The sequence below is a fragment of the Takifugu flavidus genome, chromosome 6 (genome assembly GCF_003711565.1).
Source record: "Takifugu flavidus isolate HTHZ2018 chromosome 6, ASM371156v2, whole genome shotgun sequence".
NCBI lineage: Eukaryota > Metazoa > Chordata > Actinopteri > Tetraodontiformes > Tetraodontidae > Takifugu > Takifugu flavidus.
The window spans coordinates 3,891,048-3,917,799 of record NC_079525.1 but is presented as its reverse complement, the minus strand read 5'-3'; the positions used below and the strand labels follow the sequence as shown (position 1 = coordinate 3,917,799).

Genomic DNA, 26,752 nt, shown 5'->3' with positions numbered 1-26,752 from the left:
GTCAGTGGGAGGAAAACTAAAATAAACAAACAAACAAAAAAAAGCTTAGCACATTTTCATCACATCCACCTCAATAGCGTGCAGGTCCACGGCCGTGACCTACATGGGTCCTGGGACCTGCTTTCCTGCAGCTGCAGAGTCAAATCCAGATGATTAGAAATGGAAAATGGAGTCGTGAGCCACACACGCGTGCACAGTTAACAACCCCGTGTTTTTTTAAGCGTGTGGTTTGCCTGTGGCTGCTTGTTCTGCCTTCACAGATCAAACTAATTTGCCCGCCCCTTCTTTGTTTTTTAGTTTTTCGAATGAAAGGGGTAGGGAAATGTAAGGTTTAAGGCTGAGGCTTCCACGCAGAAGGCTTAGAAAAACAACTGGAATTTTAAAACAAGGACACCGAGAAAACTTTTGGACATGAGTAACATGCTTTTAGACGCCCCGCTCACACTTGACTCTGGTTCTCCCCGATTTAATCGGATATTATTGCTTTTCTAACTGTTATTTCTCTGCTCTTTGTCAGCGTGAGTGTGTGTTTTCTGCGACCTGTCCAGGCTGTCCTGCCTCACCCAGTGACTGCTGGGAGCTGGGACAGACCCCAGTTAGGAAGAATTCCAAAGCTGTCATTCTGTCTTTGTGAGGTGTCCTTGAGTGAAAGATGCCTCAAATGAAATATTAATATTTGATTTTTTCCCACCCCTGTTTGCAGACCTCAGTGTCAGACTTATTTAGTTTGCAAGCTGATTGGAAGGTTCTGCAAATACTCCTGGCAGCCTTCCTTAAGTCTCAAATTCACACAGCACATTAGCCGACATGGAGACGTATGAAACTATCGTTTTATAAACGCTGTGTCCTGTTATAAGCTGAATTTCCTCCGATCCAACTGCTCTAAAATCAGATCTATGAGGTCCCGGACAGCACTTTCAGAGCCAGGGCATTTCCTGGAAACGTGGGAGGCTATTCACGAATAAATAGGCAAAAATTAATATGATCGGGTTCATAATGCCGCCATTATCTCTCCGTCGCACTCAGCGATTGCAGCAGAAAGACCCAGTGATGATTTTGGGTGTAGAAGGTTTGGCTGAAGCACAGCAGAAGGCTGATCCCAGCCGCTCTCGTTCAGAGGAGAGGCCTTTGCTAATCACGTAGTCAAAAGTCTTTTAAGAGCTTTGGCCCAAGTCCACGCCTGTGACATTGTTCTCCTGCAGGGACGGCGAAAGCACAAGGCACCCTCACCCTCCGGCGTGCACGAGCTCGCCCACTGATAGCCGAGGTCGAGCCGATATTGCAGTCAAAATGGTTACCTCGCCGACAGTAAAGCCCGCTGTTGTCACGGTTACTCTGGAGAAAATGCTTTCCAGGGCAGCCATGTTTGTGGCAGCCAGAGTGGTTTTACTGAACAGGCTCACTGTAGGTCGTCGTAGAAACAAGGTTAGTGCGTAGGAGAGTGCGTAATTCCCCTTTAATTTTCCTTTACGTGGCTCCACATTAGAGGGCTGTACAGATGGGGGTGCATCTTAGCCCATCAAGGGTGAGTGGTGTTTAATGCACCTTCCAGAGCCATTTTCGGAGCTGTGCTGTTACAAACATCCCAGGCAGCTGCAGCTTTTGATGCTTTTAGTTGAGTTTGACTAATACGTCACTCTATAACACCTTAAAATGAACCTATGATCCAAGTCCTTTCGTTTAATACGTCACACTCAAAGGAGAATTGCTGAAAATTAGCTGTCATTTTAACCCGATCTGGTGTTAGCTTCATTTTCTTTATAGGCATAAAATAATAGTCAAAGTCTTACATTCAAACTAATGAACAGAGCAGCCAAAAACTCAACGGGCTCATGCAGTTGTGAAACGAAACGTGATTTATGGGTCGATTTCTGCTCGTACCGAAGGCTCAAAACACAAAAAAACCCACTCGATCTTGATGGTTAGAGACCCAGTGAGTCTGACCGGGGATTTTTCTTTCTCCCAGTTCCCAAAGAGGGTCTGAAGAACCAGGCAGCATTCGAGGAGATGAGGCTTAACTACGTGAAGGAGCTCCGGCGTTCGGTGGGGAAAGCCACCAACAACTCCGGCCAGACCTGGCAGCGCTTCTTCCAGCTCACCAAGCTACTGGACGCCATGCATGATGTAAGTACCCTGTCTGCCGCTCGCCCACACGGCAGCACAGGCTTCCCTCCACCGATCCAGGAATTGCCATACCTTCACACGCAGGGCGAGGTTTCTCCGCGTCCTGAGAGGGCAACGCCGCCGCCGCGGATTTAGCCAACACGTGCTTTTAGCAGCGCTGTGAAGCGGCTAAGAATATGGGTTAATGAAAAGTGGGGACCATGATGACCCCCTCTCCATAATGGAGGGGTGCTGAAAAGGGAAAAATAAGCAGCAGCTTCTTCTGGTCAGCTGAGGCGTCGGAATTTTTCGGAATACCTGAATTAATACGCTACAGAGCGATCAGACTGAGATGCAAAAACAAAGTTAGACACCGTTGAAGGTCAGACAATATTGAAGCGACCCCTTTTCTTCCCCGATTCCCAAGATGCAGAGACTCTGTCATCTGTGCGCTCTGAGGTGGAAACGTTCAGAGGAGCATCTCACCTGCTTCTCAGCAGTCCATTAGTTACGTATACATTCCTATGCAAAGGTCGCAGGGTCGCGGGGCCTTTGAGTGGTTGTTAGAACGTGTTGGAACATCATCGTGATTAGATGAGATTGAAAGGTCGCTCTTTGGTTTTGAGGATTGGTTGAATCGTGCACGATTTCCCCACTTCAGAGGAGCAGAGTTTCAAAATAAGAGCACAGATGGAGCCGTCGGTGTGTTTTTTTGTTTTTCATGAAGTTGTTTGTGTGTCGTGCAGCTCGTGGGGAACCTGTTGGACTTCTGCTTCTACACCTTCCGTGAGTCTCAGGCGCTGAAGGTGGAGTTCCCCGAAATGCTGGTGGAGATCATCAGCGACCAGATACCAAAGGTGGAGTCGGGCCTCACTCACACAATCTACTTCCACAAGAAGTGACTCCTTTAACCGGCTCGGACAAGACGCAGTTAGAACTGGAATAGAGGCTGTTCGAAACCCACCAGAGACAGCGCGCCAGGAGGTCCCGAGCAGTCGGCCTGCACTCCGTCGCCCCGCGTACGCCAGCGTCCCTCCTCCCGGACGGGGACATTGGCTGGTGACAATAATGAAAAAGAGGAGAGCGATTATGACCCTCATCCGTGCAAGAGCGGGTCAGAGCTGTGAAAAGGCCGCCGCGCAAGGTGGCAAGAAGCACCTGTGACAAATGTGACAACAAAGCGTCCCGGTTCCCCCCCTCCCCCACAGCCAGTGCCGCCCCCGCCCCAAAGATCTTAACAGTGTTTTCTATGGAGATAAAGCCATACATTTCTTAGGGCGCGTTAGACACATTCACTAAAGACACACACGCACACACGCTCGCGCTTTCTCACGGAGACGTAGACGGAATCGAACCTACACAGAAACGCACAGATGCACTAAAAATCTGATAACCAGTAGAGGAAAAGACTTTTACAGATCTTACCTGTGGCTTATGCAGTCTTTAAAAGAAGTAAATAAATAAATAAAAGCACTATGAAAAAATAATACGCCAATACTTTTTTTTTTTTAAAATGATTTTGCTTTGCAGCAGCGCGGCGTGCTGCGAGACTCCAGGGCAAAAGGACAACGAGAGGAGGCACAACAACAACAAAAAAAAAGTGGGTTTCGAAGACTAAAAAAAGAGGTGTTTGAATATATTCCAAGGGCTACATGAGCATTAGCATGAGCTGGAGGATTATGGGAAATCTAACAAGTCCAAGTTTAAATTGAATTGATGTCCTGGCAGCCATTTGGCTGCTCCGCTGTCGTCTTTTCGATAGAACCACATTAAGAAACAATCAAAAGGAATATGCAAATGTGAAAAATCGGTTTTGAAACAGCGAAAATAAAGAGGAAGTCTCCCATGTCCTCACTGTTTTTAGGCGGAGGGATCGAGACGCGCAGAGAAGTTGTTGCTTTTCTAAAACATTTGTTTTATTTTATTTTTTACTACCTTGATGCAAATGCGGTCAGAACGACTGCAGGGCGGAAAACAACGAGCATTTATGGAGACAATTTCAGGAGTCCTGGATTTGACTGAGGTGCATCCATAGTAATTGTGTTTTGTGTTATCTCCAGAGCAGCTGTTCAAATGTCTGTTTTTACTCACAATGAAGCGAAACCAGCCCTTTGTGAACCAACACTTATCTCCTCTTCCCAGAAACAATAAAAGAGCATTTCATAAAAGTGTGTCGCAGAGGTTCCGTTTGTGACGAGCCGCCCGTCCGACATCAAGGCGCTTCGCTCGCTCAGCCCGGGCAAAGCGGCGCGCAGCGCGTCGCGGTGCGGTGCGGTGCGGCGCGGTGCGGCGCGGCGCGGCGCGGCGCATCTCCGAACAGTTTAAACACGCATAACCTGTAAAGTTCTTATAATCCAGAACGTTACTCCACAGCGCTTACAGCTAACGGCTAAATGTATCCGATCCGGACGTGTACAGGTATTAACAACTTCTTAAACACATTGTCTTGAGCTGTTGTACAGATGAGTTTGGGCGATGGATGCTTGACCCCCCTCCTTACCTTTAGGCCGAGTTGTCCTATTTTAGGCCCAGTCATCTGGACCATTAACTTGTCTCACACCCCACCGGTTTCTGGGAGGCTGTGGAACAACGTTACCATGCTACTGAAAAGCGAAAAGGGGGAGAAAAAGAAAAAAAAACTCGGGGGGGGGGGGGGGGCGGTTATTAGGGGTTTTTGTGGCCCGTGGTGGTGTATTTACGTGTGTAAATGGAGCGAGCGTGGTATGAGGGCGATGCGTGTGTGCGTGGGTATGGTGCGTTTTGCGTTGCGGGATTTTTCCGGATCCTATTTCCACAGTTAGAATTTGCACAGAGGAGATCCAATGTGAAATGAGGCACCGGTGCAGCCGGAGCGAGAAAAGGGGGGGGGTCCTTGAAGGATCCTCGATCTACGGATTCTTCTCAGAAAGGCCTCATTTTACATTCTGTCTCCCGTGGCCGATATGGCGCCCAGATCTTGAAGTAATCTGCAACTTTGCGTTATTTTGCCCCCCGGTTGTTTTATTTTCGGTCATTTTTAAGGATAACAGTCTAAAGGTTCATGGAATGAATGGGAAAGTATTTTTGAGAGAATTATATTTTGCTGGAAAACGATATTTAAGTACTTTGTCTAAAAGTGATATCCTTTTTGTAAAATAAAATGTTAATGCATGCTTTTTTTGAAGAGATGTTTACATTGTATTTAAAAAAAGGGAAACTTGTGCCTTTTTATCCTGATTTACACCTGATTTACAATTTTACAGTATATATTGTAAATAATGGAGCAAGTCCTTATGTTGAGTGAAATATGAAGCATTTCTACTTTAACCATTTTGTTGGAAAATTGGAAAGGACAAAAAAAAAGTGTGTTTCCCACTTTTGATGTTCTGTGTGTCGGATCACAGAGAAGAATTTCCAATAAAGGTTGGCACCAGGAAGGGCCAAATAGAGAAATGAATGTATCATATGAGAGGCCAATGGAACTACCTGAATGTTAGAGTACATTTATCATCTTGTTATTGAGTAAAGCTGTTTGATTCAAACTCCAAAAATACTTTTTCCATCATTGTCCACGTCCCGCGATGTTTGCCGACGCTTGTATTGAAACGACAGGTGGATCCTTGAGTGGAACCTGTTGAAGTCATTTGCCACTGAAATCAAAGTAAACTCCCAGTTAATCAGCTCAACGTGACAGTTTGACCCTCAAACCTGTAGAGAAGCTCAAGAAAAGCTACTGAGATGGAGCGAGACAGAAAGACGACAACTAAAAATGGCTTCCTTTAAAAGAATTTATTAATATATATATATACAATAAAAGAGACAATGTTATGAACACCGTTGGTGCTGAGGGCAGAGCCATGCTACCTGTTTGTAGTATTTATGCTAAGCTAACATTCCCGAATCTTTCTTACTGCACAAAGAGCGAACTACTCAGCATAAAACAAAAATGGACATTACTTTCAACGGGCATCAGTCATCACACCTTTTGAACCGAGGTACTTTTATGCGCTCGGGTTGTGTTCGACTGCTAGTTCGCGGCCAACTTTGCTGCGTCACAGTGTGTGGAATGACGTTGTTAGCCTTTTTCTGTGCAAGGAGGAACAAATTGAAGTGTAGAAAGACTAAGCCATATCTCCACAGCCATGGCAGCGCATTTCTAATTAATCTATACGGTGGCTTTTTGGGGGGTTTAAATCGGGAAAAAATGCTGTTTCTTTCTGTTTGTTTTAACTCAAGACACTTTGTACTATAGTTCTCAGTAACCATACAGAAAATATACAATAGAATCCCTTCAACATAAACCAATAAAACACCTTTGAATCCAGTTCCTACTGTATATCTTGACGCAGATATTGCCATAATTGTGTTTGCAAATGATTGCAAGATTCTAATAAAACTGTTAAACTGGTAATTTGCCAGAATGTCCGTCTGTGTTTGTGCGTGTGAGGAAAACAAGACCTGCGGCGGGAAAATGAAACCCGCCCCGTTTGACCCGGATGGCTTCAAAACAACTGCAAAGATGGAATAAATAAGGGGGCGAGAGCGTTAGCGGGGTTAGCATTCACGGGGGGGAGAGACAAACGGGAGCAAATTAAGTGAAAGTTTACAGTGAACCATAAAAAGTGAAGAGAAAACATCCCATGCTTCTCCAGGCTGAAGAGCAGACATGACGCTCTGTCACTCATTTATTTTTCTCTTTCTCAGTCTGCAGCCCTCTCCAAATCTCCCCCAGATTTCCAATTGCTTTCCCTTGTAGCCGCGCCAGATAAACAGAATCTATTGGATCAGGCTGATTTCACGGCTGCGCCCGCGCACATGGCCGCCTCCGTGGCCCGCTCTCAGAGCTGAAGGGGGCTTTATTTCCCCACTTCACAATCGCTTTCATGTTTGAAATTTGCTTTTCCTACAAATTCGACAGCGTTTTCACGCACCCGGACTACCCGCGTCTTAGATTCCGGTTGAGGAGGATTCCCGCTATTCGGATTTTTGAAGTGTCTACAGTCACTGATGGTGGTGCGGCTGTTTCCTCTCCCCGTGTTGAACCCCTGCTGGGGTATTTTCCATCCCTGCCGAGGGTGTGGGAAACTCACCGGGCTCTCCCACGGCGGTGCTTCAGGTGCGCTCCCATGGTTCACCATCGCCCGCTGCTCTTCCTCCTCCCTTTGTCACGACTGCTGCCTCTTGAACAAGGAGGTCAGCAGTCTGCAGAAGCCCGTCCACACGCTTTTGTTCTTCTTGTGATCCTGAAAAAGGGAGCGTGTTTTTTTGGGTTTTCCTCCCGAACAGCTGAGGTCGGCCGGCACCTTTGGACGCCCACTGACCTTGAGTTTCAGGATCTTCCTCTGGAGACGGCGGATCTCCATCTTGCTGGTCAACACCAGCCACTGTCGGGACATCTCCCGCTCCTCCAGCATCTCCTCCAGCCGCTGCTTCTGCTGGAGCCACTGCTGCTCTTTAACCTCCCATTGTTGACTGAGCTCAGCCATCGTGGTCTTCAGACGCTTCTCTTTGTCGGCGAACTGCAACTTCATGGCCTCCTGGAGCTCCACGTGCTTCTGGTGGACCATGGCCAACTCATCGGACAGCTTCTTTTGAAATGTTTCTTCGTTGAAAGCGAGCTGCAGCTTCAGCTGCTCATCTTCCTCCCTGAGCTCTTCCTCCCTGAGCTCTTCCTCAAATCTCCTCTCCTGTTCGAGGTGAGACTCTTTCAGAGTCACGAAGCTACGGCTGGACGCGTCCAGCTTAGCCCTCTGGAATCTCAGCTGTTTCACGGCCTCCATGCGGTAGAGGGTCCCCATCCGCCATCTTTCGATGGACCTGCTGAGCACCTCTTCTTTGTCAGCCAGAGCTTGTTTAAGCAGAATGATCTCATCTCTCCAGTTTTCCCCTGATCCCTGCCACTCATTGTCCACCTGGTGTAATTCCATCAGCTCCGTCTGTGACTCCATTTGCTTCGCCTGTATTTTCCGTGACTCCTTTTGTCATCTTTTAACTGCTATCAATGGCTACATTTAGTATTGTCCCTGATCAAAGCTTAAATATCTTTCATGTGTCGTCTTTGATCTTCATTTGAATTGCATTTTTTAAAGCATCACAGAAACATCACTGGCCAATGTAACTGTGGTAACCGGACATTAGTTTCACTGTTATCCAAGTCTTGCTGGTTATTTAAAGTTAAAATAACATAATGCACAGCACGGTAAATGCACCACTTACAACAAATTATAGGCACGATGAACATTAACGCAGACTAAAATGAGAAGTTTGAGGTTGAAGTACAAAAGAGACCTCCAGCAACCAGCTCAGCTCCCCTCCTATTGTGAGCTACACCTGCACTACAGGTACATAGGCAGTAGTAACGAGGTTATATAACATAACATTACCAACATTTAATTGGCCCATTATCAAGATTTCCTGAAAATGACATTAAGACTTGTTTTTTTTGGTTTTGGGAGGAAAATCTAGTGATACACCGGTAGGTTTGCTGTGATGGCTGTTAAACAGAGGTAGACGAGGAATAAGACTTCAAATGATTATATTTAAATCATTTATCACATTTATTTTAGAGCAAGAATACATAATACAATAAAAACAAAACAATCTTTATTTGTTTAACATCGAGAGGATGCTGCAAGTTAGAAAAAGAAAGCAGAACAGTTACAAGCGGCATCGGTCGAGGCCGTAAATCAGGGAAACCTGACAACAGTCGGCTCAAGTGAAGCTCTCGGACTAATTAAAACGTTGCTGCCTGAGGGATGATTCAACGTGGAACATGCGAAATCCTAAAAACCAAAGGGAATAAAACTTTAAAAGCCGTGCCAAAGCCTGACGGAGACGTGAAGCACACGTAGAGCTGCCTGCATCCACGCTGAACGGTAGAAAACCAGGAACACTGCATTCAGTGGAACTGAATTTTTGTTTTTTTAAAAATCACATTCCACACGGTCAAAAAAGAAAAGAAAAAGAAATACACAACGGTAAAAATTCGGACTTTGTGGGAGTGTCTCATTTCTCTGCTCAAAGGAACCTGAGCAGCGTTCGATAAGAAGCTGAAACAACAAAACAAGAGGAGGAACTTGGTGTTTGCTCACCACCTATTAAAATCAAAACAGACCATCCGTAACGGAGGTGTTTCACTGTGTTTCTGTGGAGGTGTGCGCCCAGAACTAAACAGCACACAAGTGTTTGCCATCCTAAATACATGCAATCAATGTGCCAATTAAATAAAATTAAATTACAACAGCAATGTGCCCCGTTTGCTCAAATCTATAAATGTCAGGAAAAAAAACAAACCTTTCAACGCTATAGCAGTAACACTCCAACGCATATAGGTGCAAACATACAGCTGCTCAGGTGTTCTGGGGTTTAAGGCACAACCGGAACGGAACGCTTCTTCACTTAAAAGCGGAAAACGCAGTGAAAGGTTCGGAACTTGGTGTGAAATGAGTTGGTCTTGGGCTCATGGATACCATGTATATGGGTGGGGGAGAGGGCTCCTCGTTCTCTGGCGCCGCTGGCAAAGCTACCTGGACGCCGTGTTGTGACACTTTACTTGTTTACAGCAGACGATAGGTGCAAACCACATGTGTAATTAGAAGCAAGACAGCCGTGTAAATCTAAATGAAAAGGGAAAACACACATGCATACCGACAGCACCTCATACATCGGTGTAAGAATCATCCACCGGTGACTTCGTGTCACTCGCTGGGGAGAATTTGATTAGCAGGAATGAAGTCGCGGCGGCAGCCCGGCGGTTCAAAACGTCGGCCCCGCGCTACAGAAGCTCCACATAGTTTTCAGGGATGAGGCCTCTTCTCCCGTTCAGCTCGCCCTCCAGCCAGCCCGGCTCCCTCGACTGGGTCACTGCAGGGGAACAGCACAAAACCACAAGTGGACAGAGGTCACGGCGCTTCCGTGTCAGCGTGCGCGCGGTCGGACAGTATGAATCCGTTTAGCAGGGCCCGGGCGGCTCAAGCCTGCTCGGGAAGTTTTCATAAACAGTTTGACACAAGTGTCAGAGTGCAGAGGGTTTTTTATGGCGTGCCGTCTAAAAGGTCCTCTCAGGAGTCTTGACTCCTCAAAAAAAAAAAAAAAGTTTTGGGAGTCGACGCGGAGGAACGTTAACGCATTCTGCCAGTGGGAAAATGTAAACCTACAGAAATAAACTAATTCAATACTTCATAATTCATTTGTTCTCTCTTCTGATCAGCCTAAGGACATTAAAGAAATGTGTGTACGAGTCTGGCAAAGCTTCTGGGTCTCACAAATGTACTATAAAGTCAGAGTGTACACAGTTACACACCATCAAACGCAGGGATTGAACCGGCTCCTACCCCACCGCTGCCCAACGGGCACCCACACACACGCCCATTTGGGGTTATTCTCCCTTCTGTTTTTTTTTTACCTCATAAATATCAGTTTAAACAGTCAGCTTGAAAAAGAATAGTTATAATTTTTGTTTTTTTTTAAATGTTGGGCGGAGTGGCGTACTCTTTTGACCTCTTAACCTTGTGTAACGGCCAAAGCCAACACAAGATCAACTCCAGCTAATTTGTTTGAAAGCACGTTCAAGAAAAAATAAAAGCCAAGAACACAACAGAAGTTGACCAAAGTGCTGCGCAGGGCAGCTGAAGTCAAGCAAACATGAATAAGAAACATGTCAAAGGTCTTCAAGCCGCTCTGGATGTTTAATGACGATCTCATCAAGAAAGCTTCACAGCTGCGTCGGGAGCCATCGGAAAAATCCATTTATCCAGTGAAAGGTCCATTTTGTGTTTGTGATCACAAGGGTCAAGGTTACCATGGTAAATGACAGCTCTGTCCTTATTTATTAACCTGCTGCTTACTAAAGTCAGCTGGAAAGCAACTGCAGCAAAAGCTGATCCTCATCAACGTGTTTCTCTGCAGACTCTTTAGCATCTCTGCTGAGTCTGAGCCGCACAAAAGATGCTAAAGGAACAATAGGACCAACCAAATCCTCATTTCCTGAGAGAGTGATTAAAGCCCAGTCGAGCCTCTTCCAGGCTCACTGAAGTGTCTCCCGCTCCCCTTCCTGCTCGCCCGCTTCTCGTCTCATCTCTCCGTTCGATTGGAGATCAGATTGGGTGTTCGGTTCTCGGCCGAATCCAATATTCTGGGCCGGTTCTGAGTGAGCGACTGGTGTAAGCGATAACACTTACCGGCGTTGAATATTGCGCCGACCTGGAAGGAGAGCTCGGAGTCGTGCTCGGCCTCACACTGGTACACCGCTTTGGCTTTCCTGCCGGTGACACTGAAAAATGAAGGCAATCAGTGAGCTGGCGAGGCTTTGGGGAGGATTACGCCGCAGTTCAATCTGGGCCCGGGGCCTGCTTGTTCATTCACTCGCTAGCCTGAGACAGCCAAAATGGGCTAAGCTGAAATATAAGCAAGAGAACCCAGAGCAGAACCAGGCCGGCTGCTGAACAGGTCGACACAGACACGCACAAACAGAACCAGTCGCTGGGTGGTGGCTGGTGTTGCAGGCGTCAGGCCCGCACAGGCAGACAACCATCTATGGTGAACTAATCAGAAAGTGGCAGAGGGAATCTGAAGTGGGTTTCTGCACGGACACAAGTGGAATAGGAATCCTCTCCACTCGGCCTCAGCGTTCAAATTCACATTCATGAGCTTTGAGGCCAACTTGAAACCAGCGCGATATAAAAGAGACCGCGCTCGGCGGCCAGCACAAAAGCCACATTTATGTCACGGCAGCGGCTGAAAATATTTTCTTTTTAGAAAAAAAAAATAAAAAATTCCAATGAAAGGTTTGTTTTGCTCAAAATTGAACCGGTTATCAGGAATGCCAGCAACATTACCATGTGGGACTCCGGCATTCAAACATGATGCCCTGATAAATATTTCATTTCTTTCTGCTGAGCGCCAACAACGCAGGATCCGGACGGAGGAGAGGAAAAGCAGACCGCGCTGAAGTTTGTCGCCGCGCTTGTCAAATTCGGAGGTTTGCCAGACGGCGCAGTTAGGAAATATGAAGATTTTCTTATTCACATGAAAATTATGTCAACAGATAACGCTCAGAATGACCGAGCGGTGCGACTGTTCCTCCGCAGCGTTTAAAAGCGCTAAAAATGAATTCATCATGTATTCTCCAGGAAGCTGAGCAACAGATGAATGTAGGGGACAGATTGTATAGAGTCCCATGTGGTATCTTCAGATACGTGTGTGTGTGTGTGTGTGTGTATGAGAGAGAGAGAGAGAGAGAGAGAGAGCATTCTAGCGAATGCTGGTGCTGCATAAATATTCCTCAACAGTCTCCCAAATGGAGGGAAGCCGAACGTTTAGAACTGGTTGATCAATGTGAACCATCGTGCGTGCGGCTTTATTGTCGACCATCCGATTTCCATTTTTAACAACGACTGAAGGGTCCGTATGATGTTTTTGGAAACGTTTTAAAAACAATGCGGGGCATTTTATTTTGAAAAGCGACATTCGGGGCCAACTTTGCGCGGGAAGTTCCTGCCCGTCTTAGACTGATGCAGCTGGAGTTGAAAACGGACTCGTTGCGTTGACGCTGCGGAGCGGAACCCGTATGTGGGAAGGGCCCGAGGGGCTCCGGGATGCTGCCGGTGGAAACACAAACACGTTGCTGCGGCAGGCGAGAGTGTCTGATGGAAATGTTGGGTAAGGCGGGCGGGGTGGGGGGGCTAATAATAGAGGGACTGGAAAATGACCAACCTCGCAGGGAAGAAAGATTTTAAGGAAGCAAATCTTACTTTTCAGGCGTTTCTTTCTCAGGAGCAGCGAGGGGGGCAGCAGGTTGACCCCCTCCTGAGGGTGCTGGAGCTGACCGGTGACCCCCTCCTAAGGGTGCCGGAGCTGACCATGAGACGGCTGCTTGAGAGGATCTGCAGGCACAATGGAAAAAAAGAAGAAAGCTGAAGATTTAGGGCATCATGATCTTTATGCTGCACAAAAACCAGTGGCGCCGAGGTGCCTTTGTGCTGTACAACTACTATAAGTGTTGGGCGGTAGAGAAACTAAGCAACCTGTTACTATGGAGACAAGGTAGGGTACAGGCAGTTCAATGCTAGATTATGACCTTCCGCAAACTCGCCTGGCTGCCGTCTGGTTTATTGTGCGCGTATAAATGAGGAAATTAACACAGGTTAAAATAAAGTCCCCTGCTTAAACACCTTTTCTCATTCATGTGAGCTTCCTCGGGTTCTCCTCCAAGGTGACGAAGGAACGGAGCAAAAACCAAATTCATACACGCTCCACATGCTGCAGCAGATGTATCAGTGGCGATTTCTTTATTTCTGTGATCATCCTCGTTTGACTCCAGGACTTGAAGATGCTTCTTATTATTATTATTCTACTGCAATGCGTCAAAATGATGATTATTTGGAGAACTGCTGAGACAAAAAGACACCGTTGTTTGTCTTTTTGGCACAAAGTAGCTCAGATGGGAGGTTTTGAGGGTGTGTCTTTGAATAGAAGGACTGTGGTTGCTGACTGATGTCAGGAACCACAAGTGTGTGGTGGATCTATAGAATGGAAGAAGGCGCCCTGGTAAAAGCAGAGCAGAGCGGGCGTCTGAGCCAGGCACCCCCCTGTGTTCCATGCCTGCCCCGGGGCCAGTGCTAATACAGTACATAATGAGCAAATTGCTCCTAGCTGCTGCTCCCATAGAGACGCTAATAAAGGCAATTAAAGGGAGCAGCTGGGGAGGGGCCGGAGGTGAGGAGGCTGTGAGCTGTGTTCACACTGGAGTCGCTGGAAGAGTGAGCGAGCACGGCTGCCTTAAGGGGGAACAAGGTAGGAGAGCATTTGTGGCTGTGGGCAGAGGTGAACACCTCCTATCTCCAGCCACCCCCCTCCCGCCTTGGTGAGCTTGTCCATTCCCAGCGGTGGCTGTTCCATTTGGGCCGAGCCCGACTGTGGGTGATTTATAGCTCTGCAGGAGCGTGTGGCCGACGTGGTGATCAGCTGCTTCGCATCAGCACGGGAGGGAGGGGAGACAGTGCACTGCAGTGTAGCAAACCAGATCATTAACATGGGTCTGGGAACAACAACCCCGAGCCCAGGTCACAGCCAGGGAGGACCAGAACTGGACTCACTGCCAGTGAAACCCGCCGACACAAGCAAAAGCAAATTTAAACTGAACATTCAAACCAATGTTAGACAATTGGAGCGCTAAAAACTGGACTGCTGGAGAGGGATTAAAGAAATCCGTGAAGATTTTGAGAATAAACAGATATCTTATTCGACAGAATAAACACGGAGAAGCAGTGGAAGCTACGTAGCTGCCCTAGAAACTTGTTTAATGTACCAGAGGTAAATGGATTCATCCAAAAATTGCTTTCACAATTATAGCTAAGCCAAATTGAGGGAAATCATTTGCCATTTCTCTTCAACTAAAATAGCATCAAGCTTTGAATTGCTCATCCGTTGTTTCTACCCATCACAGACCTAGCTAAGCTTCTTCTGTAAACATGATTAAATAGAGTAAATGGGGACCGATGTGAAAGAGCACTCTATGAGGCTTTTATGAAAATCCCTCTGCAGATGTGGATGCTTATTTTAGGAGGACAGAATTTACAGTTTGCTAAAGAAAATGTATGCAATACGCAAAAATAATTCATATCACATCCAAACACGTAGCGATGTCCCACATGAACAAAATGGAAAAATGTGGTAAATTTGGGTAAAATTCGAATAAAAACACCATTCTGTGTTTGCAAATGAGGGCTGCTGTCCTGCAGGGGTGCCAGTGCTTCAGCCTCGCTGGAACATCGGCACGCCACCAGATGTCGCTGTCAAAGTGGAGAACGGCATCTCTAGAATCAAAAGCTGAAAGTTCCGTGACGAGATTTCCTGTTCCCATTGCTAATTAGGCTTCTACTCCTTCTCCTGCCTCCGGCGTTTATCACCATAACAATCGTACGTGATCTCAACATGTTTTTGACCACCTTTCTAGCCTGCTGATCACATCACAGCGCATTAGCTATGTTTGGCATTTGCACGTGTATCTTGCGAAGGCACGTGTTATCCAAATGCAAAACGGGCATTTTTGAGTGTAAAGGAGGCCATGAAGCGGAGGCTACTACACCTGGATAGAACCCACAAGGGAAAAGTACCAATGATAAGTAATATACCAGAATAAATACAGCTATACAGCGCTCATATTTTGGCTTGTTGTAGAGCGTTATATTATCCCACACAAGCAAACGCGACATGATAACGATCTTAGCATCCTTAGCATCGACTGAAAAGATAGGAATTCTCCAGGGAGATACCAGAATCCAGATTCAGAGATGGTCTTAGATCATTTCACACAGCACTGGCAGACACAGGAGGATTAGCTCACCCCCACCTGGCAAACACTGGACTCAAATTTTCAAGATGGATGCACTAAAAGGATGTCGTCTCTGGCCGGTTTTATAACTAACCCTTCTCCTTCTGTTTGCACAATATCAGCTTTTACCATCAGACAGAAGATTTAGAGTTCCCGAGGCTCAACTAAACATGACATTATTTCATTCCTCACGCTCTAAAGTTGTTAGAATAGAGTTCAGGTTCCAGATAGAGTTCAGTGTTCCTGAAGTCCAATATGAAACGGCAAAGAGGGGAAAAAAGGGATTTTTGGAATGTCCCCCCATAAACCACAGGAATGTTATAGATAAGTAACCAAAATCATTTTATTTTCACATCGATAACTGAAGAATAGCCTCTTTGTTACACACAGGATAAAGCAGCGGCACACAGCCGCTCTCCTTTATCAGTATAAATCAATAAATCCATGTCAACATTGTTTTGGTATTTAAGAAATGAGGAACACTTGTTTAAAGTAAATATTTAGCATTTCTATTTTCTCTGAATGTGCACAGTACAAACTCAACAGATTTTTCCGTGTAAATGTGGCTTCCCGTGCTAAAATAAACACATAAATCCACTCATCTGTCAACCTAATCGCTCCCTTTTTTATGTACTGCACACAAAAAAAATATGTCAACTGGATATTTTGACCAGCCATCGCCACTCCGAACTCACTGAATTCTGGAAAAAGCCGGTTCACCTTCCTAACCATCTGCTATTATCACATTATCACAGGCTGCCAGGTCAGCAGCGTGGACAAATTCATCAACAGAAGCGGAGCTCTGGTTCTTATTACTGCAGGAATTTCTCCCTGCAGCATCCAGGCCTCGGCGACCTGGCGTGGAACTGATGCTGGGATGAGCCACTTTCACCCGTCAGACAGGGGGGAGAGGCGACTAAGCTAAAAGGCAGCGCTTGGATTTTACTGCGTATCAAAGAGAAAAGTGGGATAAAATCTTCAGCCAAGCCCACCCAAACTGGCAGTGGCTGGGCAGGAAATAACCTCTGATCCACCATTTTATGATTCACATCTGCCAGAAGAGGGGAGTGGCTGAAAAAAAATAAAATAACATAACATAAACTCATTGGGTAGGACTGGAGGCGAAGCGATCGGGGAGTGATAAGCTGCGACTGAATCCAAAAGGAAGTGGAAAAATGAGGAAAGATCTCAAGAATGACAGAGATAATAAAACATGTCAGGCCAGAGAGTTATTGGATGATATGATCATCTGTGATACAACCGTGTTGTTTTCAGGGCGCGCTCCTGAACGCTCCGAGAGCCTCCAAAGTAATCTAACAATCTGCATCTTTATTGCTCTTCCTGGTTAGTATTGAAGCCGAATCCCTGGGTTCCAGTCCAGAGAGGTGCCGCTAACAGGGCTCTGCAACCTCGCATGCTACGATTTATGAGCGAAGCATGCCAAGGCGACACGCTGTGACATATGGCACAAGTCTTCATAAAGGGACTGGGGCCGTGGCTATAGGGGTAAACAAGATGAATATCACTCCAATGTCAATACAATTTACATGGCCAATGGCTGGCCACCTGTCCTCCGCACAAATAAGAGCTGAGATTTATGACCTCCTAAGGTTGCTCCTTCCGTCGTCCACCATGAGGCCACATATGTGTGAAAAAATACCAACAGGAAATAAAAAAAATAAAAAGGGAGCTGGTTACATAAATAATAGCCGTTGTCCGTCTTCTAGGGTAAATTGAAGAAAAATGCTTAGTATAAACCCGCCTACACTCCCTGAATCTGGAGGTCAAAATGGACTAAGCGATACCCTCGGCTGACTTTGTTTCTATGCTGGCACCCTGAGGAAGAGGCTGAGGAAGAGGAGAGGGGGACAGCGTGGTTGAAGAAAGGATATTTCAAGGTGAAGCTGTAGACATGACACAGCAGCCCGTCTAACATCTGCAACATAACCCAATAACTCATCCCTCACATCAACATTCAAGACAAGTCCTGGGCTGGAAACAACAAAAAGGACCAAGGACAAGAGAATGAGAGAGTGAGAGAGAGAGAGAGAAAAGGGGAGGAAGTGAGAGAGAGAGAGAGAGAGAGAGAAAGGGGAGGGAGCGAGAGAAGCCGTTTCTGTTCAGTGCCAAGAAAAGAGACAAACAGCTGACATTTGACTAATAGCATAATTATCAAGCAGGCACAAAAGAATAATTCCATAGTAGATTAATCCATCGCTTCAATTTTGATTAACTCATGAATACTTTAGTACAATAACATAAGAAAAAAGAGTACTGAACATTAGAGTTTACCATAGCAGCTTCCAGAACGAATGCTTCGAAAACCTTGATCTTATTTTAAAAAGAAGCTACAATAACAGGACACCTGATTTGTTCCTTTATCACTATAATATTGGTCCTGAGAGTCCGGTCAAAATCACAAATGTAATTCAAGAACAAGAACTAAACACAAACTATTCGGAATTTATCTAAACCTGTAAAGTTAGTTAAACATGTCTTCTTTAAACACACCAACAGAATATTTCCTTCAATAAAAACTGGATTAACATTTACCAGTTGCCGCATTTATGAGATAAAAACCAGATGGTTAATGCACCCCCGCTTCCTTCCTTCCACCCTGAAGCTAAAATCTCTGCGATGCGTCAGCTGTCCATAACAACATTTTACCCCATTGTAATGGTATCGATAGTTTCAACTGGGATTACTCTAAACCAGTGAGACAAATGCAACGTATAAAAACTGGTTAATGGGAGTGCTGTCATTGATCGAGTCATACGGAAATGTGCACTAATTATGTGTTTTTAAACTGATTATGCAAGCCACACAACAAGATTGAAATTAATATTAAGAAAAAGAGAAAGAAATTAATCCCGACCATGTTTAATCTGCGTAAATAAAGCAGGCTAAAACACTCGAGGCCTTGAGCGGCCGACGTCCCTTCCTACGAATGCTGGTTTTGTTCCAGGATTTTGGACTAAAGGTCACTCTTTTACTAACTTGTTGCTGCCTGAGCTCAGGCTGGTGCACAGTGGGGTGTGTTCGCTGCCGTCGGCGGGCGTTTCCGAGGCCGAGGCGGAGGATGACTGCGAGGATACCGACTCGTTGCTGCCCGTCAACGTCTCGTCTGTGGTGATGCTGGAGCTGTCCCCCACTGCTGGCACTTAAAAGAGAGGCGGCAAATATCACAACAACTTCCAAGTATCCAGTTTAAAGGGCATTTTTAAGCAGCATTTCTTGGCTTCTGTACCCATAAAAAATAATCCATTAACCTCTGACTAAAGTTTTAAATACTCCCCAATTATTACAATATAGTCCACCAATATTCAGACATTAGAAAGTGAACAGCAGGACGACAGACACTGGACACACGCCTCTGCACAGGTTCTGTTGCTTGGGTTTCATTTGGGTGGAACTATTGTGCTGCAAACTTCCAGAGTCGAGGATGGCGAAGTTTTAGCGCGACCTCGCAGGCACAGCGGGGAAGTGAGGGAGATGTCAATCATGCGCCGTCTGTCCATGCCCACACAGTCTGGAGAATTCGGCCCAATCAGACACAATAAGTCAGAACACCTGCGTGGGTGCCTTAAACGATCATGTAAAACCGATTTAATATGTGGTGAAACAGGCATCGACAGGCACACCCATGTCTATTTTACTCAGCTAAAAACTATGGCTTGTGTTTCTGTTGTGGACTTTTCTTGCTCTTGCTGGAAAAGTCACATTTGTTTCCACTGTGGTGACAGATTAAAAGTGAAACCTCCCTGTCACTCACTGCTAAACCTGTGCCAACACTGCTGACACCTCTGCTTTAAGGAAAGCAGCCATAATCAATATTGTTCTCATAAAAACATATATCAAATGACAACCTCGGCTCCCCTGGGTGGCTTCGTAGAGCTTCGGTTGGGTGTTTGGCCGTCTGGCTCACAACCTTTCTGCCTTGGTTCACTCTCGCCGCTCTCATGACATCGCCTTTGCTGCAGCAGACAGCTGGTTTATTGAAAAAGTTCTAATAAACTTACTGCACACTGGCTGCTCAGCACAAAACACTAGACAGTTTGTGACCAGAGGGTGAACACAGGAGTATTTCTGCAGCTGGGTCAGTGGGCACAAGACTCAATAAAGATGGCATCTGTAGCAGGAGCATGTCAGAGTTAGCAATTCTTAGCTAACGAGTCCCCCCACACTAATTTTGTCCTTGAGGATGTATCAGTACTGGTTCAGACGTATTTCTGCTGCAATTAGTACTCAATATACAACCTAGATCATCTCCTCATAAAGATGGTTTGGCATTAATACAAGATCACACCTCCAGGACGACATGACACATATGATGACTGTGCACACAGGCAAAGATAACCTCTCTTTTCCCATATTTTTCTGCATCAGTCCAAGAATTATGGACATTACTTGATTTAAAACCCATTATGTGGCACTAATATAATCGACACAAAGGTTAAATAAAGGATTATCTCTCCTGATATTAAAATACCCCAAAGTAAAAGCTCCAGCGCGGGAGTTGAATGGAGGCAAGCTGGTAAGCAGATTTGGATTTCCTTTCTATTATGGAAGGGATTGGAGCTGTTCAGAGATGACACTTTTCGGAACTTGGATTTTTTTGGGTCACCAGGTCAGGTGGTCTGTTCACCTGAAGCAAAAGTGATCGCCATTACTCTTATTTATCCAGGCCAGAGCCTGGTGCTTTAATCCAGAGCAGCTGGACTTCTGTCTCCGAGTTCTGTCTTGCATGAGAGGTGGCATGTCAACCAAGACAAGTCCAGTTTCCACTGAAACCGAGCCTGATGTTATGAGATTTATCGCAATGACTGGAATTCAATTTTTCATATTAGAACAAAACACTATCTCCCCTTCCAATAATAATAAGCTAACTGGAAGATAACTTTCATATTTCTGATTTAGCATGTCTGCATTCGTTTTTGCACACTGCACAAAAAAATGCCCATTTCACCAACACAAATTACCCCTTATCCAGTAAACAAGTGACGGAGGGGGAAAAAAAGGCCGACCATTAAAGGTTTGCTAGAATCTACAGAAAAATCACGCAGGTGCAGTTCTTACCAGTCTGAATGTCGAGGGCTTGTGGGTTGTAGACAGCCAGGGGCCTGTTTTGTCGACTCAGCTTCTTAGACTGTCTCGTGGGGGCAGAGAATACTGGGGCAGCAGGTGAAAGGGGGCATGACTCTGGAGCATCTGCAAAGATCTAAGTGCGCAACGTGAAGCGTTAGTGCCAAACAGAGAGGAAAACAAAATGGCTGTAAATGTAGTCGGAGAGAACCGATCAGCAGCGACAGCATGTCCTTAATCGACCTCGCTAATTAAACAGGATTTGGAAAGCTTTATATAGTGGTAGATGAATGGGAAAGGCCATTGGCAACCACAGCATGCACTCCCAGGGAGAGCTGAGCAGCTTCCTGTTTGGACCCTAAAACCTCCATGTGAAAAGTTGTGGGTTGCACCAACATAAATGGGAGCAGAGCAGAGAGCCCCGGAAAGGTGGCGCATCTCTCCTCGTAAATATGACCCTTTCTGAAAGAACGAAAAGTTAAATAAAATCCCAGTGTGTGATTGACGAGGGCTGGCCAACTAGTGGAGCCTGTTTGCACCGGGCCGTGTTTACATATAAACTTCAGATGTAGACTTGAAAGAGAATAGGGCTGCAGAGGAGGAGAGAGGAGGAAGTCTCAGCAGAGCCTCAGAAAAGGATCACAGAGTGTGGAGGGAGGGAGGAGAGAGAGAGAGAGAGGAAGAGGAAAAGTGGCAGAAAAAGTGAGAAACAGTGTGAAGGGGGAGCGGCAGACACAGAGGAGGGGCCATGAGAGAGAAAGTTTGGATAGAAAAAGTGAGAAATCTGATATGGCTGAGAGTTTCTGCAGCCTCCTTCTCTCTGCAGATGGAGGTGAATGTAAAACAGGGTCTACTGTTGATATCTGGAGGTATCAACAGTCTGGAGAGGGACTGAGCTGTGAGGGAAGGTAATGCCTGTCTGTCGGCTACACTTTTCCCCTGCTCTAACATGCTGTACTTTCCAAAATGCTCTTGCTGCATTCTAACGCTACATTCCTTATGGTGTGAGTTTCAGGGAGCAGCGCCTCACTGAAGTAACTTTGCGTGCCAGGTTGGTGTGCAGCACACCTGTGTATTCCTTGAAAGACTAGTTCAAAGATTGTTAGCATCAGTAGGCAAAAAAAAAAAGGAAAAAAAAAAGGATTTTCTGGTTTATTTTAACCCCTGGAAGGTAATGCTGCCATCTCTTTGACATGCTGATTAGGAATAAACTCTGAGAAACGACAGATTCATGCAAAAGGAAAAAAATAAAAATATGAACAGACAATATGGAATAAAATAAGTTATCACGTGTTTTATGATAATAAAACCTACAGGCAAATAAGCCACTGTTGTATGAGCTCTTAGAGCTCCCCCTGTTGGCCAAAATGAAATTATGTCTTTCATATCAAGAGAAAACATCGAAATCGTATGACACCAATATTACTGCTCATTAAATACAACAAGCAAAAATACAGACATGTAAACAGACACCAAAGGCCTAATTAGATAAGATGTTTGTTTGTAACGTACATGCCTTTATACAGTATGTTCACATGTACATTGAATATACGTACAAGGACGAGGTGACAATTACCTCCCATTTGTTGACCTTTTGTTTGCTTCTCTAATCTCTAAGTTTACCAACTGCCACTCCCAAATTATAATTAAAGAATTATGCACTTTATTAAAGCATTAAACATGTGTGTGGTTCCTTAACGAAGAGAAAAGCATCAGAACCAAACTAAATTGCTCTAATGTTCTGGTGAAGCAGAGAAATCGCAGCAGAAGACGTTCATTTTCCTTCTGCTGATGCGAAGTGCACGTCAGTGGAAGGCCTCACCTTTTGGTGATGCTCGATGAGGATCTCCACCACAATGTTCTGGAACTTCAGGTCCATGATGGCAGCAACCGTCTCCTCCTGTGGCCTCATTAATGTGGGACCAAACACCACGCCCAAGTTGGCCACAGTCATCAGATTGTTTTTACTGTGAGCTGCCACACTGGAGAGGATAAAAAGGTCGCATTTTACTCGATTAATCTTCTCCCCTCTCTTAAAAAAGTCACATTGTTTCCAAATTCCTTTGCTGTCCAGCTCATGAGAAACTTGATAGATTAGATTTTGCTTTAGGAGGTCAAAAAAGCAAAAAAAAACCCAATGTGGAGTTGATGAGAAACCCGTACGGACAGGTGAAGAGATTTCACACTCCTAATATGATAATGTGCACTGCATCTGCAGCGAGACAGTTCAAATAGCTTCAAAGGATGCCTTTGAAGACAAAAACATTGGTGACAACTCACATTTATAACATCTCTGAAACCATTTCAGATAGCAGTGTGAAATTCTGGCTTTGCTTCCTTCCCCTGCAGGACATGCAAACACGCCAACTTCAGAAAAATATTCAAGTCTCTCCAGTCTGGAGAATTTCACGCTGGATAATCCAAATTCAATTTCAATAGGGTTGCCTTTTTACCAGAGCCTGATTCTGCAGAGGGTTTCTATGAAATAAGATCCACCAGACTTTCACTGCCTGAGGGAAAAGGGATTATTTACTTATCTTCAATTTGCTCATATTTAGTTGCTTGCTGAGGTAAAACCTTGTAATGTTGGCTAATATTATTCCTTAAATCTTTCTTTCTTATCTAATCTTACGAATGGAACGATGCACAAAAGCACTCCAGCCAGGAGTGTAAAGAGTCGACAAGAAAAGTAATTTCTGAATCTGTTTAAGTTCCCAACAGAAACGTTGGACTACACATTTAAATAAATGCAGATGACCTTAGAAAAGGCATTAAAATGTTCATTCTAGCAGCCTCGGTTTTCCTACCCAGCAGCCACTAAGTAGACGGAAGAGATGGAGTGACAGCAGGGAAGGGGGAGTGAAAAGAGTGGGAGTGAGGGAGATGGAGAGAAAAAGCATGTGGAGTGAGAATGAGGAGACAGACATGGAAAAGTAGAGAGCTAAGAGAGTCAGAGAGGGGAGTGGAGGGGGCTGCATGAACTATGACCAAAGGAACTATGAATACACACTTGGCCAGATGCTTCATAAGCAGCCCGAGGACTTGTCGATTCCTCTCCGGTAGTTTGTGCACCAGGCAGTGGACGGCTTGGATGCGAGAGTCTGGACTTTCGCCCTCTGTTAAAGAAGCAAAACAAGGCAGGAACTCAGATTAAACCACAAAAAGCCTTCTTTGCTCCTCCAGTGGCACATGGCCAAGGTGGCGGGAACTGAAGGACGACCAAGAGTAGCAAACGTAATAAACAGTTCAACTGAATCTTTAAAATAATAATAAAAAAAAACAACCCAACAACACACAAAACCAAAGCAAATGCCTAGAAGGACACACTTTCGAGTCTATAGGTTTGGAGAATCACATATTCCAGCAGCAATAGGGTGAAAAAAGACGTGATGCATCATAGCTGGTCTGAAGCCACCTAGAATTTGGCAGGTGGGGCCCCCATGCTGGTGAGAGAGATAGCTTTACGCTACTGTCACTACCGGATAAAAGGGTTGTGTTAAAACCCCCAAGATCATCTCTTAAACATTTCCTCACACATGGGCATCTGACTGCCCACGCAAAAACACAGACACACAAAATATCATTTCCATGGGAACGACAGGGATTAAAACATGGAAAAAAGCTTCTTATGGATGCTGTCATCTGTCAGAAAGGGGAAAAAAAATCTGCACTAATTCCATTTTTTTCCTTATTATGGGGGCATTGCGAGCCCCTGATAAAAACATCAACCTGATCTAATTATAGCAGTTGTAATAAGATTCAAGTTTGGCCTGCTTTGAAAACATTTCATAAATAAATGATAATCAGTTGGCCAAAACGAATCATCTGGGGGCTGAAACTCTCATTGACTATCTGAATGCATGCAGCCTTTTAATCATGTAACTCACTTTAATGGATGTACTGGCTGCTTAAACTTTCAATACCAACAAATGTGCATTTTGATAGCTCGGACCAATTCTTCTTTTAGAAAGGCCTTTTACTGGACTTCAATAACACCTTCACATGACCAGAGGGAAGCCCTGTGTCAAATCAATACCGAGCATATTGTGTCTCATTAGCATGTAATACACAAACAAGAGTGTCCTTCAGAATCAATAAATAAATAAACAGCGTTGAAACCTACTTAAAGGTCCACTGTGTTATAATCTACAGTAGGAAGCAGAAAAATACGTGCAGAAATGCACTTTAAGAAGACATTTATAATAGCTGTCAGCTTATTCTAAAGGCAATGCAAATATTTAACAAGTTCCATATATTGATACACTTCCCTCTATCCAACACACTGGACCTTTAATAGATTAGTAAAAAGTTTGCAGGAGGTTTGCAAAAAGTAATTTAACTGCTGCTCACTTGACTTTTCTTTTTTCAATAACTCGGTGAAAAAGAACGAGCTGGACTCCGCTCGGACGGAGAGAACACGTGTAATGCGCTATTGTTTTCTTATGGTCTGGTGGTGAGTAAGCGGAGGTCGAACTTACTTGCAGGGCTAATAAACTCTTTGTAAAGTCCATAGGTCATCAGCGGCTCGGGAAGGCTCCTTTAACAAAAGATAGTGAGAGGAAAAGAGAAGGATGGGGGAGGTGGGGTGGAGAATGGAGAGCTGGAGTGAGGGAGGAGGGACAGAAATAGCTGGGGCACTGTTTTATAGGGCCTGCACACAGCCGTGATTAATGAGGCTAGGCCCGGGGATGGAATCAAATGGCCCACGCGTCGAGATAACCAAGTTCGTCTGAAGGTACTTGCACATTGCAGCTGGATAGTGGCCAAAGGTACTTAGCCTCAGAGGAAACAGGAGAGTGACCCGGCATTACTCCAACAGACCAGACACAAAGTAAATGACAAGTCAAGACTTTTCAAGATAGCATAACATGCAACTTTAACGTTGTTAAGGTGTTACCGGTGTGAGAGCACAGATTCTGACTTTGGCTCAGTTATGAACTCGGCAAATTTCCGCTTTGGATCCAGATCGGCCTGTATGTTATTAATCAGTATAACTCAGGAAATTTTGGATTCGGTGCTTGATCGTCACATGTATCTGGATTAAGATGGGAATCCAGATTCAGACTCAAAATCTGGATCCAGATCAGTGTCCAAGTTAACCGTTAAAAACCAGCTATTTTAAATCAAGTAACACGAAGCGATCATTTTAATGGTCCATGAAAGGTTAGCCCAGCTATTCCTCTAAAGCATATAATTACCAGCTATTAGGGTTATTTTAACTGGGGCTGTACAGAAATTAGGGAAAATCCAAATTCTTAAAAGCATAAATACTTTTCTTTCATTCAAATAAAGCAGAGGCCAAGTCAATTCGCTGCTAACAGCCCAGGTTTACAGAATCAACCTGGCATTTAAATTAATTTGTCTTAGCTTCTTGCAACGCCACCTGATCTTTAATCCTTAAATGTCACCCGCACCGTTCCTCAACCTGGACGCGGTTGGTGAAATGTGGAACAGGCAAACATGGCACGGGACCTCATAAAGAGGTTAAGTATTCCAATACACTTTGGATAATTAAAATTAGAGCAATTTAGAAAAGCTGTCAATAGACTCTACATTCAAAAGTCTATTATTCTTCTCTGTGGTTTTAAAGGTGGAAAATGAAGATCTAAAAGAATTAAACATAGTAACATAAATCCACCGCAACAATTCCTCATTCTCACAATCTGCATCATTTCCGCTGACGGTTGCTGATGGTTGGACTTTATGCTTACCTCAAATACAGCTTCAGCGAGCTGGTTATCGTCTTTATGTCCCAGTCGTCACTGGCAGACAGATCCACTTCATTGGCCCTCTCATCTGAATGAATCACAACAGACAGATTTTCTCAATAGAAAACTCTTCTGGTCTAAACTTTAATTAACTCAAGACAACCAAATTGCAATTTGTGGTTAGACTAGAAAGCTCAAATATACAATATAAATATGTTACTTGTAATTAACCATGTGGGAATAAAAACGGTGCCACCAGCCTTGTGGGTTAGGTCTAGTCCCTGGGGAGGGAGGGGGGGAGGGGGGGCAAAAGTCTGCTGGTTTTTTATTCATTACCCGTTTAATTAGTTCCTCACTACTTCATCATCTCTGCAGGGATGCCAAGCTGTTGTGCTGAAAATCCTGGGGTCGCACCTTAAATAACCTCAGAAGAAATGAAGAACGTGTGAGAGTGCGACGCGTCGAGTTCAGCTTGGTGTTTGAAGGAGGGTTAATATGTCTTTATTTTGATGTCTTATGCGGTCACTAAGCACTGCGACACTGTTGG

The 26,752-nt window shown here is 45.0% G+C and overlaps 2 protein-coding genes across 4 annotated transcripts in view; one reads left to right on the top strand and one right to left on the bottom strand.

Moving 5' to 3' along the window:
- nr3c2 (nuclear receptor subfamily 3, group C, member 2) overlaps positions 1–6,493 on the top strand; it is a 50,140-nt gene extending 43,647 nt beyond the window's left edge. Inside the window, exons 8-9 of the mRNA XM_057036520.1 lie at positions 1,967–2,124; positions 2,850–6,493. Coding sequence (XP_056892500.1) covers positions 1,967–2,124; positions 2,850–3,005 — 314 coding nt within the window. The 3' untranslated portion in view covers positions 3,006–6,493. The remainder of the gene's footprint in view (positions 1–1,966; positions 2,125–2,849) is intronic.
- Positions 6,494–8,615: 2,122 nt separating this feature from the next.
- The window catches only part of arhgap10 (Rho GTPase activating protein 10), a 35,080-nt gene continuing 16,943 nt past the window's right edge, over positions 8,616–26,752 (bottom strand). The window contains exons 15-23 of one of the 3 annotated variants that reach the window (XM_057036522.1): positions 26,209–26,293; positions 24,976–25,034; positions 23,508–23,613; positions 22,320–22,479; positions 20,492–20,633; positions 18,413–18,575; positions 12,834–12,965; positions 11,262–11,353; positions 8,616–9,945 (exon numbers count right to left, since the gene is read on the bottom strand). In XM_057036522.1, the coding sequence (XP_056892502.1) occupies positions 9,857–9,945; positions 11,262–11,353; positions 12,834–12,965; positions 18,413–18,575; positions 20,492–20,633; positions 22,320–22,479; positions 23,508–23,613; positions 24,976–25,034; positions 26,209–26,293 (1,028 nt within the window). In that variant the 3' untranslated portion in view covers positions 8,616–9,856. Of the gene's footprint in view, positions 9,946–11,261; positions 11,354–11,840; positions 12,681–12,833; positions 12,966–18,412; positions 18,576–20,491; positions 20,634–22,319; positions 22,480–23,507; positions 23,614–24,975; positions 25,035–26,208; positions 26,294–26,752 lie in introns of those variants that run through there. The other 2 variants (XM_057036523.1, XM_057036521.1) reach the window with 2 other exon arrangements.